General features: G+C 52.9%; 2 protein-coding genes across 4 annotated transcripts in view; one reads left to right on the forward strand and one right to left on the reverse strand.

Annotated features, from left to right (window-relative positions):
* The window catches only part of DOT1L (DOT1 like histone lysine methyltransferase), a 74,778-nt gene extending 67,322 nt beyond the window's left edge, over nt 1-7,456 (forward strand). For all 3 annotated transcript variants that reach the window (XR_004500369.1, XM_015651776.2, XM_015651784.2), the window contains one exon: nt 441-7,456. Coding sequence is in view for 1 of the 3 variants with exons in the window: in XM_015651784.2 (XP_015507270.1) it covers nt 441-448 (8 nt within the window). In the remaining 2 variants the exon portion in view is untranslated. The remainder of the gene's footprint in view (nt 1-440) is intronic.
* Nucleotides 7,457-8,481: 1,025 nt separating this feature from the next.
* Nucleotides 8,482-14,826, reverse strand: part of PLEKHJ1 (pleckstrin homology domain containing J1) — a 7,174-nt gene continuing 829 nt past the window's right edge. Inside the window, exons 2-6 of the mRNA XM_015651990.2 lie at nt 14,221-14,288; nt 13,150-13,216; nt 11,444-11,534; nt 11,197-11,260; nt 8,482-10,778 (exon numbers count right to left, since the gene is read on the reverse strand). Coding sequence (XP_015507476.1) covers nt 10,713-10,778; nt 11,197-11,260; nt 11,444-11,534; nt 13,150-13,216; nt 14,221-14,288 — 356 coding nt within the window. The 3' untranslated portion in view covers nt 8,482-10,712. The remainder of the gene's footprint in view (nt 10,779-11,196; nt 11,261-11,443; nt 11,535-13,149; nt 13,217-14,220; nt 14,289-14,826) is intronic.

Raw genomic sequence — 14,826 nt, forward strand, 5'->3', positions numbered from 1 at the left:
GGGCTTGGAGCAGCCTGGGATGGTGGAAGGTGTCCCTGCCATGGCAGGGGTGACACTGGATGAGCTTTAAGGTCCCTTCTGACCTAAGCCTTTCTATGATTCATGTCCCTCCCCCACAATAATAACAAAACTCAAAGCAGATTATCTTCTACTATAAAAAGGTGAAGTACTGAGGGGGGAAATACCTTTTTTTTTTACTCTTTTCCCCCTCACTCAATGTCAGCCCCACAGGACAGAGTTCTACACAGTCACAGCTTGAAAAACTGCAGCATTTGGAGGGGCCACGTGTCCCTTGGAACATCCCAAACATGGGATTGGGTCAAGATTTGCTTCATCTGAGGAGGTCTTGGAGCAATGTAGAAATGATTGAGACATCTAACAACACTGCAGATTTTTGCCTTTTATTTAGATGAGTCTCTTCCTCTCCTCCTGTTGTGCAGGTAACTAGGATTTCTACCTCAACCCAATGTGACCTATGCAAGGACAACGTGGACCAACTTCACTCGGCTTCCACTGAAAGGTGCTCACCTGGCCTGTGCAGGGGTTTCTACTCTTACTACTGGACAAAATAAAAACCATTAAAAAGACCTAAACAACAGAGCAAACATTTACTGTGAATCTGAGTAAAAAAAAGGAAAAAAAAGGCAAAAAAAAAAAAAGGCAAAAGAAATGCTTAAAGCTCCAGTTTGTATTGTTGATAGTTTAGATAAAGTATTTATCTTTTTTTTAAAGTGAAAACAATTTTGACTTATTTTATTCCACCTAGATTCATAAATACAAGTTATTATTATTAAATTCTCTGAATACTAAAGGACTGGCACACCAGCAGAGACGTAAAAGAGCCTCCTCGGTGCTATTTTGTCCGTCAGAACTGTGCCTCTGGTTTGAATCCTTGGTGCTGATTTTGAGGGGTTGACCAATGCCAAACCCAGTTCTTAAAGGTCTGCAGATTATTTATTCCCCTGACTCTGTTCATATCCCAAAATCCATTTGTTTGGCAGCCGGGGCTGACCGAGGAAGGAATTCTCCTCCCTGGGGTTTGGCTCGGACTGAGCCGGGCGCTTTTGAACTGGGTGAGTTTTAATTGAGTTTGTGACTAAGGAGGGCTCTGTGCTCCCCTCTGGAGCAGCCTGGGCAGGCACAGCCCATGCAGGCACAGCTGGAACCGGAGAAATCCAAGTCCTCCCCCATCCAAACTACTTCCCTGGGCCATCTGCAGTTGCTGGTGGCGTTTGGGTCACTGTGAATTTTGGTAGCTGGTTTGGTAACTCTCTCCTTGGGGCTGGCCCTGGCCTGTGGACAGGGTTTGTGTTCACTGGTGCAGCCCCTTCCCAGCCTTGGGAAGACTGAACGTTGTCCTTCTGTCCTGCTGCAGGGTGCAGAGTTTGCTCAGCTCGTTGTTTTTTCGTTCCAAGCACGACGTGTTTCGTTGGTAAGGTTTTGATACTTGACTCTGACCCGGCTTGGCCGTGTACATGGATTGACAAGCTGCATTTTGTGCATTTTGCTTTTGTGTTCCTTTGCTTTTGAGTAGGTTCTTGAATGGTAGTTCACAAAAACACCCTGACCTGGCTGCCTGTGTCCCCCCGGGGCAGGGACTTGTGTCGTGACTCGGTGTTGTGTGTGCAGGAAGGGCCGATTTTATAGAGCTGTGATGAAAACTTCTACGCTTCCTATGCTTTATTTCCTTTATTTTTAGGTTGTACAATGCACAATGAACCTGTAAAAACTTATTTATTCAAGTGCACAAAGTGAGGAGGAGGAGGAGGATCCATTGAAGTAGAAATCAGGCTGGTCTGAGTTCAGGCCGGGCCAAGCACCAATAAAGGAAACTACAGTAGAAAGGGGATTGCAACAGCAAAATGACTGGAAAAAAAATCACATTCAGGCTTTGGAAAACACCTCCCTGCTGAACCTGGTGCTCAGAGGGGCAACACTATGTCTTTAATTCCCTTCTAGTGCTCCCTGGTGAGTCCCCAGTGCAGCAGTCAGGCACTGGCAGGAGTTCCATGGAGCATCCTGGGGTCACAAACAGCTGCTCAGCTCCTGCCTCTGGGTTTGGAGTCAGTGAGGTTCCTGTGCCCTCCTGCTGCCTGGATCCAGCAGCGTTGGGAGTGTCTGGGGAGGGGGTGAGGGGCTGCAGCAGCTCCCACTCTCTGCAGGGTTCAGCTCTCTGTGCCTCATCCTGGGCAGTCCAAGGAGAGATTTAGGACCAAGTGCAGTTTTTGTTGATTCCTGAGCGTGTCTTCCATGGGAGCCTCAGCCTGAGACTCTGGTCTGGCTTTACCTCCTTATCCACTGGGAAGGGACTGAATGCCCTGGGAGTTGGGGGCATTTTGGAATGTTTTCTGCTTTGTGTGTGTCCTGCTGAGGGACTGGCAGCACGAGGAAAACCTGGAAAAGGGCAGGAATGCTTGGAGGGTGAGAGCTGAGGAACATCCAGTAGCTTCTCGTAGGAGCCAAACACAGTGTATGTCCTGGAATCCAGGAGCACAATGTAACCCAGATGTTTTGCAGCTGGGAGTTGGGCAGCTCCAGCTTCTTCCTCAGCACACAGCAGAGTGCTGGGACCTCTGGAGACTGTAAATGAGTGATTGCTGGAGGGGCAGCAGCCTTAATTAATTTCCTAATTACCTCTCCCCCATCGCTTATATCTCTGGTGAGAGAGAGAAAGAGAGAGAGAGGAGGAGATACAAGTAGAAGCTTTTCATCCCCCTGATTTTATCAGATCCTTTCCTGCAGAGGGACCAGGATATGGTGCCTCTTGGAGCTCTTGTGCCTCCCTTCACCTCCAACCATGGAGATCCAGGAAGAAAACTCAGCTGCCATCCCTTGTCCTGGTTTGGTCGGTGCCCAAGGCACTCACAGGATTTGTGCTGGAGAAGGAACCAACCCACAGATTCCATGGAACCCTCTGAGCTTCCCAGCACTGCTCAAGGCCTGGGTCACCTGTGTCACCCTGCTGGCCCCTGACACTCCCTGCATGACAAGGAGGGACAGATCCTTGTGGGAATGACGAGCTCTGCATCCTGCAGTTGAAGTTCTGGGGAGCCAGACTGAGCTGTCAGAGAGCTCAGGGTGGCCTGGGCACTCTCCTCACCGTTGGACTCACTGATATGAAAGATCTTCTCCAGCCTGAACAATTCTATGATTCCAGGACCCTTTGAGCAAAGGCCTCAGGTGAGGAGTTTGTCACCTGCTCTTTGGTGGGTGTTGTGGGAAAGCAAAGCCTGTCTGTCCCTTTTGTCACTGCTTTGGTGGCCAGCAGTGTCCAAGGCAGGGCTGGCTCAGGAGCAGCCTTGGAATGGGCAGCAGAACCCCTGGAGCTCAGCACTCGGCTGTGGCTGAGCCACTGCCAACCCCTCCAGGGCTTTTGAGTCTGATCCAGACTTCACCCAGGAAGGCCCAAGGGAAGCAGACCCAGGAATGAATCTCTGGGATTCCTGGAAAAGGGATCCAGTCTGCCTGAGCATCAGCCTTCCCCTGCCAGTGCACCACTGCCTGCTGGCATCCCAGTGCCCGCTGCTCCCACCCTGCCATTCCACCCTGCTGGATCCTGGAGCTGCTCCAGCCCTGCCCCCAGCGCTGGCCCTGCACTGTAACCGCTCCTGGGAGCGATTCCCAAATGGTGCTTCCAGAGGGGCCTGCTCAGACTCAGCTGGGAAGCCAAGGGAGCAGTTTGGGACCCGGCACTGGCCAAGCTGGGAGATGTTTCTGCCAAGAGATTCCTGGTTTTGTCTTCCCTCTCCCTGACCTTTTATTGTTTTGCCATCATCTGGGGCAAGCTCAACTTAAAATCGTGGAATCACAGAACATCCTGAGTTGGAAATGACCTGGAGCTTCATCGTGTCCAGCTCCTGGCCAGTCTCTTACTGCTCTGTGTGCAAATTGGGAAGAGCTTTCACCTGGTTGAAGGCAGGCCTTGGAGCTGGTGGGATCTCATCCATGTGGCCACAGCTGTGACCCCACTGCTGGAACACTGAGCCAGAAGCTGAAACCTGTTTGCAATAATTGAAGATCCTCTGGGGCAATCAAAGCCAAACAGTTCCAGAAGAGAGAATTTCTCCTGCTGGTGCTGGGTCCAGTTGTTCTGGGGCTGTCACGCAATTCCCCCTCCTCCACCCCCCTGCTGCCAGCAAAGGACTTGCCAGGAAGCAAAAACACATCTTGGAGCAAGTCTGCTGCCAAAAGAATGGAACTTCCTGAGTGCTGTGCTGAGGAAAACCTGTCCCTGCTGCTAAATGTCAGCCTTGAGGAACAAGACTTGCGTGGGCTCTTCCTTTTTGGGGGATTTGCCACCTCTGGCTCGCCAGGCCCAGTCCCCTGGGATCCACAGTGCTGGGAAGGCTCCAAAGGCACTGGACCTAAATTTGGGATTTGCTGCAGATGAGTCATTCAGTAGCAATTTGTCTTCCATCAGCCAGGGGTGTGGGGACACCCAGCAGCTGGATTGCTGAGGGAGAGTGGGGAAGCATTGCTGAGGATGTAGAGGCTGGATCCGAGCTGGTGCAAGGGACAGTGGGGATGTGGAAGTGTCCCTCCATCACGTCTCAGTGTGGTACAAACAAGGCTGTTCCTGCAGGAAGGTGTGGATCAGTCTGGACAACCAGGGAACATCTTCATCCAGTTCAGTTGTGGATGCAGTGGGAGAGAGGACGAGGAGAAGCAGCTTTTTAGGGAGTGCAGCACATCCTCACTGTCCCTGGAATTCCGGGACCGAGCATCAACTCCAGCTCCTTTTAATCAGCAGGAATTTGTGTCTCCTCGACCATACAGATCAGAAATTCTTGTGATTCCATCTCTTTTCCTTCCTTCCTTCCTGTTGGGGACAGCACTCCATCTTGCAGTGCAGGCTTTGTGCTGCCCCTGCTCTTGGCTGGGGTTTGGCTCTGGGCTCAGTGGGATTCCCCCTGTGCCAGGACTCGCTGGTGGGATCAAGCTGAGCTTGGAGGGTCTGAGTCTGGGATCAGTCCCTCAAGTCCCACAGGTGACATCACTTGGTCATGAATGGATTTAGTCATCTCTTTTTGAATCCAGAGATTCCAAATCCCCAGGATTTGACACTCCTTAGTGTGAAACTTGCCCAGCTCTGGGTCACACTCAGTTCAAGCGCTGAGTCACTTTCTTCTTTCTTTAGTCAAACTTAATCCTTGAGGAAGTCACTTGAGCAATTTCAGCCTGGGAATGGAGAGGTTTCCAGCCTGATCAGCTCTTCCATCCCACCTGGAAACATCTCCAGCTGGAGCATTGCTCCAGGGCTGCTTGGGGCTGTGTCCCTGCCCTCACCCTGCTGAGGTTTCCTTCTGAGACGTGTGCTGGGGTCACTTCTGCAGCCTTCCTTGGGTTGCACTAAATGACCTTCAAAGGTGCTTTCCAGTCTTTCCAAACTGTTCTGACACATCCAGGAGGAGGTGGGTGAGAGCCAGACCTGCCTCACCTGCTGCTCCTGCACCTTCTCCCCAGCCCTGTGGGGTACAGCAGTTGCTCAGATGCTCCCCACCACAGCGAATTAATTGTTTCCATCTCATCCCAGCCTTCCCTTGGAAGAGCCTGGATCTTCCTCTTCTGCTGGGCTGCCCCTTCCAGGGGAAGGTCCTTTCTTGTGGCCACAGACAGGCGGCCTGGGGTTTGGTTCTTGCTGGGATTGTGTGTTCAGAAAGCAGCAGCTGCTCCCCCCACCCCTTATTTTTCCACTTGGAAGAGAGTCCAGGCAGAGGAGAGGCCAAGAGAGTGGTGGTAGGGACAATCCCAGCTGCTGGGGACACCAGCCCTGGCTCAGGGAGGGGACAGCCAGTGCTTCCAGCTCCTCCCGGTCCCTCCAGGGCCCAGCTTGGCACCGGTGCCCTCGGAATGCTGGGGCTGCCAGAGGAGATTCCCAGCGCTGGGAGCTGTTCTCAGGCTGCTGCTGGTGATTCCCCTCCTTCCTCAGCACCCCCGGGGTCCCTGCACTGCCTGGCCCGGGGTCCCTGGCCCTGGGGGTGCTCCTGGAGCAGCCGTCCCGAGGGTTCTGGGGTTTGGCTTTCCCTGTGTCACCCGTTTGCTTTCGGTGCTGGAATTTGCCCTCTGACCCCAGGCATGGAAACCTGAGGGTTCTGAGTTATCCCAGCTCCCAGGGGTGGCTGTCATGGAAAATTCTGCTTTTCTTGTTTTGTCTGAGCCAAAAGCACAGAGAGGATTAAGGATTGGGAGCAGGGGAGGGCCTTGGACACGGCTGTGAACCCAAAATCCTTTTGGGGAGCAGAAACTACACAGTGTTTTTGTGAACTATCTTTGCAGCACTGAGGAAAAATCACAGGAATTGGAGTTTTGGGAGCACAGATGTGCAGTCAGTGTGTGAATATTTGAAGTCTTACTGGTTTTAAAGGTTTTTTTCCTTTTTTTTTTTTTTTACTCCATTTCCATTTTCCGCTCCATCAGGTTTTCACTAAAAGCTGGAGTTCCAGTTTCAAAATGTTGTTGTGCCATATTTTATTTATCCTTATACATTATAAATATATAAATATCTATTTAGACTGAATATTGCATTGAAAAATGCTTTTATTGGGAACTTCAGGGTTTAAACCCAAGACAAAAAAATTGGGAAATAATTGTCCAGTACTTTTGCTGTTTGGGACCTTCTTCCTGAAGAGGCTCCTTGATTTTTATGGTGTAAAAACAAAATCACATTGAAAATTCAAAGTTTGACGATGCTAACCCTGAAGTTCTCAGGTTTGTGATCCTTTGGTTTTCTCAAGGTACATCTGGTTGCTTTTCTGGTGCAGTCAAATAATTTTTAAAAGGTTTTGTCTCTGGAGTTATTGAGGAAAAGGTGGAATGAGTTGATCCATCCTGCTTGGCTTTTTTAACCTATTAATCTTTGAAGTGATCGATTTCCAATTAAAACCCAACTTTTTAGGTCTCTGTTCTATTTAAACATTTTAGGAGTGAGAGCCTGCCCTTGCTGAGTGGGACTTGGATGGGGAAAGCAGTAGATGATGAGGTTGCTGTTGCTCAGGAATTGATTATTAAACTTTTAACTACTAATAAAAATCCATTTTTCAATGGATTTTTAGAAAAACCCATTTTCTTAGGACAGTGATATGGGATGTTTCCTAGTGAATAGGAATTAGTTTATATAGTTTAGCCTATTAAACTGAATTATTTAAAATTCAAACTTCCCCTAATTTATCTTTTATTTTTGGTTGTTAATTTTTTTTTCTTTTTTTTTTTTTTTTATACTGGTAAGTTGTCCTGTCATTCCTTTCATTCCTGCCTAGCAGTAGTGTGAATTCTGGTGTGTATATATGTATGTATAATATATATATTTCCACCCGGCCTTTCTAATTCTCCACAATGTAAGAGTTAGTTTTTGCTCCCCTCCCTCCACTTAATTTCTTGTGTCTCCCTTGATTTGTAATTGAAATGATGCTTTGAAGTTTTGTCTTTATATTAAAGTGTCTGTATTTTAATACACCGAGCTCGTGTGGACTTTCACTGCCTCAGCAGGATGGGCTGGGCTCAGGAGAAATGGGATTTGGGGATTTTGTGGGGACACAGAGGGACAGGGACCCCTGAACCAGGTGGCACCTTCAGCTCTGAGGGTTTGGGGCTGTGCTGAGCACTGGGGACAGCAGGGCCCAGGGACACTGAGGGGCTGGAGCGTGTCCAGGGAAGGGAACAGAGCTGGGAAGGGTCTGGAGCCCCAGGAGGGGCTGAGGGAGCTGGAAAGGGGCTCAGCCTGGAGAAAAGGAGGCTCAGGGGGCCCTTCTGGCTCTGCACAAGTCCCTGCCAGGAGGGGACAGCTGGGGGGGTCGGGCTCTGCTCCCAGGAACAGGGACAGGAGGAGAGGGAACGGCCTCAGGCTGGGCCAGGGGGGGCTCAGGTTGGATATTGGGAAATGCCCCCACTGAGAGGGTTGGAAAAGGCTGGAAGGGGGTGCCCAGGGCAGTGTGGAGTCCCCAACCCTGGGAGCTTTGGAGCAAAGTGTGAATGTGGCACTTGGGGACATGGGGCAGTGGTGGCCATGGCACTGCTGGGTTGAACTCAATGAATTTTTAGGTCTTTTCTAACCTAAATGCTTCCACGATTCCCAACCCATCCAAGCATCGGTCCCTTTTAGCCAGCAGTGGCACCAGTACAACAAACCCACAGCCAGGGATGTGTTTAAACCTCACAGCTGGAGGCCACGAACGCTTCCTGAGCCAATTCCCTGTAGGATTTAAAACCAGCCACAGCCACAGCCTGACCCAGCTCCTGCTCTGGCACCTGCCACTGCCCTGGCTCCAGTACCAAAACCAGCTGGATTAGGTGACCTTCAAAGGCTCCTCCCAACCCAGAATATTCTCTGGTTGTATGAAAAAGCCTCTCCAAAGCCTCTTGTGGAGCCATCCCCAGCTGGCTCTGAGCATGAACCACACCTGGGGCCCTGGGCTGGCCCCTGAGCTGGCTCCAGCCACCCCTCCCAGGGAGGTTTTGGTGTTGTACAACAGTTCTGACCACCACCAAGATTAAAACAGGATTTATTGGGAATGTTCACTGTACAACAGAGAAATGGCTTCAGCTGGCTCTCAGGGAGAGCAGCTCCAGCTGAAACACAACAAGCAAAGTCCTCAGAGTGTGAAAAATGAGCAATTGTCTGTTTATCAGCAGCAGCTGATGCAGATTTCAAAGTGTCTACAAAGTACCATCCTCCCTCCCTAAATCCCACCCCGTGTCCCAGCCCTACAATGGATCTGAGTCCCTGGGCCTGGCCTGGCCCTGGCAACTCTTCACAGCTTTTGTTGTACATTCAGTTAAGAAATGTCATTGGTGATGAACATTTAAATCAGTGTTGGGTTTTGCTCTTGCTCACCCAACTGTTCCCTGGCACAGCAAATACAAAACACCCATTTTCTGCACAGTGACACTGGAGGTTGGCAGCTCCACCTGGGGAAAGGTGTCCAGTGAGGCCACCAAGTCCTGCAAGGCACAGGTGACACCTTTGCTACAGTAGTGGCAGGCCCAGCTGAGAACTCAGCTCTGGTTTGTAAAAATGCAGGCTGGGCAGGATTAAAATGCACTTTGGAGTCATCCAAGGATACTGATTCCCTAAAGCACAGCTCCTGTGTGTTCCTGCTTTTAATCCCTTGCTGCTGCTTCCCCTGGAGCTGCCATCTGTCTGCAGCCCCCCCCTGGATTCTGCTCCCTCCCTGCTGCCCTCAGCTGATGCCCTAGGGCAGCTGGCCCTCTGCTGATTTTGGTCATTTCTGGAGCAAGCACCTGGAATGATTCAAGGGAAAGGGAATATCTGAGGAGGGAAAAAAATCTCAGCTTTCACATTAAAGCTTCAGTGAGAGGCATCACTCCTGGTACTCAGAACACCACGGTACCAAAGGCTGCAGTGTGGACTCTGCTTTGGGCATTAATTTCCAGCCAAGGAGGAAAAGACCCCAAAATTCCCTTCAATCCCAGCTCAGAGGCTGCTCCACCTCCTCCCTGGGCTGGGCAGCTGGAGGGGAAACACACCCAGAACTGCAGCTCCCAAAGGCCAAGCCCCCACTCTGCCCCAGCCCCTTTCCTGCTGCCAGCAACAGGACAGGGACACCTGGGACCTTCCCAGAGGCCTTTCCTGGGGGTTTTCCCAGGCTGCTTCCAGGGAATCTGCTCTGATAGTCAAGAATCTGGGTCTGCTGCAGCCCTGGGTGTGGGGAGTGTCCTCCATTCCTCATTTTTGGGCAGTTTTCCTCGGTGCAGCCAGAGCCAGGGCTGATCCTGTGGGGATGTTCCTAATCCTTATCTGTTCCCTGCACGAGCTCCAGGACAGGCAGCCCTGGTTCCCTGGCAGCTCTCTGTGACCTTGGCAGTTTTTTGGTCTGTCCCTTTGGACAAAGGGGACACACAGAGGGGAGGAAAGCTGCAGCAGTGGCTCAGGGAATGAAGGGTTAATGCCTGGCTGAGCTGGTGCACGTCCTGCAGCTCCATCCTCCAGCCAAAGGGAGCAGCTCCGGCCTTTGCCAGCTTCTCCATCTGCCTCTCCTCCCTGGGAAGCTGGATCACTGCAGAGCTCTGCAGACAGGCAGGATTGCACAGGGATCTCTCCCTGTCTTTGTTCCCTCGTGTTCTGCAGCTTTGTTCTTTTGGATGGGCTCATCCAGCCCCCAGCAATTACAGCACCTGCCCAGGGGAGGGAAAAGAAGATCCCAAAAGGCCGTGGCTGCACAGGGCTGCTGCCCTGGCAGAGGGGAGCAGATGCTCCTCTCCATCAGCTGGAGATGTGGCTGAGCTGGAGGAATTCCAGTTCCTCCCTGGAGAGGCAGGAGGGGGTTAACCCTGGAGCCCAGAAATGCATCAGTCACACCATGCTCTTACAGCCAGGGATGAGCCCATGGCTCTGGGGAGGCTGCAGGAGGATCCTGAGCCAGGGAAGCCGAGCAGCCCCCTCAGGACAGAGTAGAAGGGCTGGAGCTGGCTCAGGTGGCCCCAGAGTGTCCTGGAGGAGAGCAGGGGCTGGGAGCTGTGTCAGTCCCTGCCTCTGCTCATCCCAGGGCTGGGGAGCTCTGCTCCCACTGCAGCATCCACGGAGCAGCTCAGCCTCCCCAGCTGGGGATCTGGGAATGTGCAACGAATTCCCTTAAAAAAAAAATACAAAACTATTTGGGTAATAAATAAAAAAGTCACGTGGTCACTGTGGGAGCTGCTGTCCTTCCCAGGGGACTGGGGTGGAGCCAGGAGCCAGCTCCAGCCAGGTGAGGGGGTCACTGCCTGTGTGCTCCCAGCTGGAAACGAGCTTCCTCGGAGATTCCATACTGCTCCAGGGGGTCCTGCAGGGGAGCACAGGGAGGCACCAGTGAGATGCAGGTAAAGCCCAGCAACCCTTGGGACACCAGGACACAGCAGGGACCCAAGGTCCAGGGGAGCCACAGCCACCTCCCCCCCTGCATGCTCCTGGCAGGGAGTGAGCAGCATCTCCACCCATGGATCTGCCCTGGGCTGGTGTGAACTGTCCCAGAGACCCCTCCCTGGGAGGCCAGGCCAGCTCTGGACCTGTCCAGATCCAAACCTGAAACACACGCTGGAATGTGTGCAGCAGGGTGGGACTGAGCACCCAGGGGAAGGTGCTGTGAGACCACAGGACTTCCTTCCCACACACAGCCTGGGCAGGACTGGCAGTAACAGCCTCTGCTGCCATCCAAAGGCTTCGGTCACCACCTGGGAAGTGCCCTGCAGGCACTCACTCACCTTCCCTGTCATCTTCTGGATCTCGTTCCGGTAGAAAATCAGGCTCCTCCTCAGGAACTCGTAGCTGCAAGACAGGAACAGAGCACAGGGAGAGCTGAGCAGAGAAGGATGTGGGGAAGTTTCAGATGCTATTTAGAGCTGGAGGGAAGCTTGTCTGGGAGGAGACAAGCACTGCCCTCCCAGTTCCTGATCCCAGAACACAGCCCAGAGCCCCCAGCACTGCCCTGGCTCCGAGGGCTCAGCCCACCTGGCTCTCTTGAGTGCCTCAACCCACTCCTGGCACTGCTCCTCCGTGGCACACTCAAAGCAGTATTTCCTCTCTGGCTCCTCGATGAAACCTGCCAGGGACAAGGAAAAAGCTCCAGGCAGGTCCTGACAGAGCTGCTGGTGCTCCCCTGTCTCCCTCCCCAGACTCTGCCAGGCCACAGTTAGGAGCTCTGTTAACTCAGATGAGCTGGAAACGAGTCTGCAACCCCAACCCCCAGCCCCTCTCCCATTCCCTGGGTGGCTCTGGGTGCCTGGGGCAGCTGCCCACAGCATTTCCCAGCTTACAGCAGCCAAAGACCTCAGGAACAGCAACTTCCCAAACTGAGGGTGAACTGAACTGGACCAGCACAGCCATATCCTGACTCCCTGAGGCTCCTTGCAAAGACACCAGGGATTTATATCCAAGTGGGAAAAAGCCCTGAGAGAGGAACTGGGATACCTGCAGGGAGCAGCCAACTGAGGAGTTAAACTGCACTGCAAGAAGGTCCTGAGCTGCCTTTGCTGGAGGCTTTTGGGAACGTGGCACCCACATGGTACTCCCAGCATGGAGAGCAGGTCCTGGGGCCACTCCAGCTCCTGACCAGGACATGGCACCAGTTTCTGTCCCCAGAGCTCTGCTGAGCAGACCCTCAGGGCTGCTGCTGCCAAACACCTGGGTCAGGCTGTGACACAGCTGAGTGTGCTGTGGACACATCCCAACACCAGGTACTGCTGGGTTTAACCCCACTCAGGAATCCTCACCCACCAGAGCTCCCAACATCCCCAAAATCCAGCACATGGTGCTCCGGGCTCAGTGTGTTCAGGCTGTTTGAGGGTCCTTTGGAAGCACAGAGCAGAGCCACAGCTGTGCCTGGCAGCCAGGCCAAAAGATACAGGGATGGCCTTGGAGAAACATCCTGTTATTGTGGCCACATACCTCTGGCACAGGGGAGAGCTGCGGGATGAAAGGCTGCTCCCAGGGGAGCCAGCCCAGCTGGAGCCGCCACAAGGACAAACAGAGGGGAGGATGGGGCTGGAGCAGCTTTATCTGAGCCTCTCCAGGGTTTTTTTTGGATAAAATACAGCAGCACAGAGCAGATCTGTCAATAACCAATCCCCCCTGCCAGGGATTCCACAGGCACCCAGTGGGGTTTGGCTGCTGTTAGTGCTGCTCTGCACATGCAGCTGTGCCATGGAATATCCCTGAGATCTCCTTGGAATGGGCCACAGGCACAGTGAGGAACAGCTGGCAGCTGAGGAGGGGAAAGGCTGAGGAATTGTTAAAGTTGGAAAAGGTCTTCAAAGTCGTCAGGTCCAACCATCAGCCCAGCACCACCACATTCACCACTCACCCCTGTCCATATTTTCTGAACACTCCCAGGGAGGGTGACTCCACCACTGCCCTGGGCAGCCTGTGCCAGTACTTCCAAACCTTTCTGGTGAGTAAATTTTCCCCAATATTCAACCGAAACCTGTCCTGGGAACAACTTGAGGTCATTTCCTCTTGTCCTGTCCCCTGCTCCCTGGAAGCAGAGCCCTGACCCCACTGAGGGAGAGGAGAAGGGCTGGGGCCAGTGACCCCACTGAGGAGGGGAAGGGCTGAGCTGACCCCACTGTCACCAGAGAACAGGGAAAAGCAGGAACTGAGCAGTAAAATGTTTCCTGTGCCATGATGGGAAGGCAAAGGGGTGCCCAGGCTGCACTCACTGATGGAGAAGACGTTCTCCTCCTCTTTGGTGATCTTGCAGTGCTCCAGCAGCAGAGCTCCAATGGGCTGGAAAACACATGGAGAGAGGGTTTAACCCACAGTGCCCCCAACACCACGAAGATTCAACCCACAGTTCTTCCCTGGAGCCTTTTAAGCAAGTTTCGTAAGCTGGTGCGACTTATTTAAATAATTCAGTCTGATTGCACCATATTTTTTGTACTTTAATCTACTTTTCATGCCAGTCTCACCTGCAGCACTTTGCATTTGTTAATTAGGTGTTAATCACCTCTACTGGCTCAGATTCAGCCTGGCCTTTACTACTCTGCAATAGCAGAGAACTTTTTCTTTTTGAATCAAAAACGAAACATTTACTGTGACACCCAGAATAACTGAGCTGTGTAAGGGCTGTCCTGGAGCCTTGCAAGAGGTTAAACAGTGTGAGGGGAGCTGAAGCAGCTCAGGATGAACAAAAAACCACCTGGTACTGCTCAGGGATGTGGGGACAGCGAGTGACACTGGCCATAAACAAGAGCAAGCACAGGAAACCCTTGTCCAAGTGACACAATGTGCCAGAAGAAAATCAGGCAGCAGGGAAGGGATTGAAAATCTGATTTGTCTTGTATTTCATAGAACTCTACAGGTTGGAAGAGACCTCAAAGCCCATCCAGTGCCACCCCCTGCCATGGGCAGGGACACCTTCCACTATCCCAGGCTGCTCCAAGCCCCACAGTCCAGCCTGGCCTTGGGCACTGCCAGGGATCCAGGGGCAGCCCCAGCTGCTCTGGGCACCCTGTGCCAGGGCCTGCCCACCCTCCCAGCCAACAATTCCTTCCCAATATCCCATCCAGCCCTGCCCTCTGGCACTGGGAGCCATTCCCTGTGTCCTGTCCCTCCAGGCCTTGTCCCCAGTCCCTCTCCAGCTCTCCTGGAGCCTGGCTGAGCTGATAAAAGTGGAAGGGTGGACACTGTTCCAGTTCTGTGTCTGCACCATTTTCCCAGCCCACACAAACCACGCACAGAAAAAGAAAGAAGGAGGGGAACAAACCCCACCCACAAGGCCCAATCCCTACCTCAGCCTCATCAGTGCGGAAATAGAAGAGAAAGTTCACCACGAGCTTCACCAGGCGCTTCTTCAGCACTGTGGGGACAGCAGGGAGCAGGGCAGGGCTGAAGCAGCGGGCACGGGGAGCAGGGGGCACCCCCTGCCAGGGCCCAGCACGGCACTGACCCCCCCAAAGCACCCCCTGCACCCCCCTGAGGCTGCTCTCCCAAACAGTGTCTGAGTGGCCTCAGGCTGACAAAGCCCCTGAGCACCTCCTGGGCAGTCCCAGCTCACAACAGTGGCACCAGCAGGGCCTCAGACACTCCAGGAAAAGCTCCAGATCCCAGGAGCCCTGCCTGGAGCTGTCAGCACAGGTGTCACCTCCAAGGGACAAAGTCCACCAGGTGCTCAGAGGAGGAAAGGCCCAGGACAAGGGAGTGAGTTCAACACTCAGTGCTGGTTTGCAAGGGAATTTGCTGGGAGATTTCAGGGAAGAGCTTCTTGCCCAGATCCTCTGGAATCGGGGCATCTCTCTGGCCCCAGCCCAGCCCCAGAATCTCCCTCCATGCCCAGACTGGATCCCACCACTCGTGCTCTCCATTCCCACACTCCAGCCTCCCAGTCTGCCTGTCCC

Source organism: Parus major, chromosome 28 (genome assembly GCF_001522545.3).
Source record: "Parus major isolate Abel chromosome 28, Parus_major1.1, whole genome shotgun sequence".
NCBI classification, from domain to species: Eukaryota; Metazoa; Chordata; class Aves; order Passeriformes; family Paridae; genus Parus; species Parus major.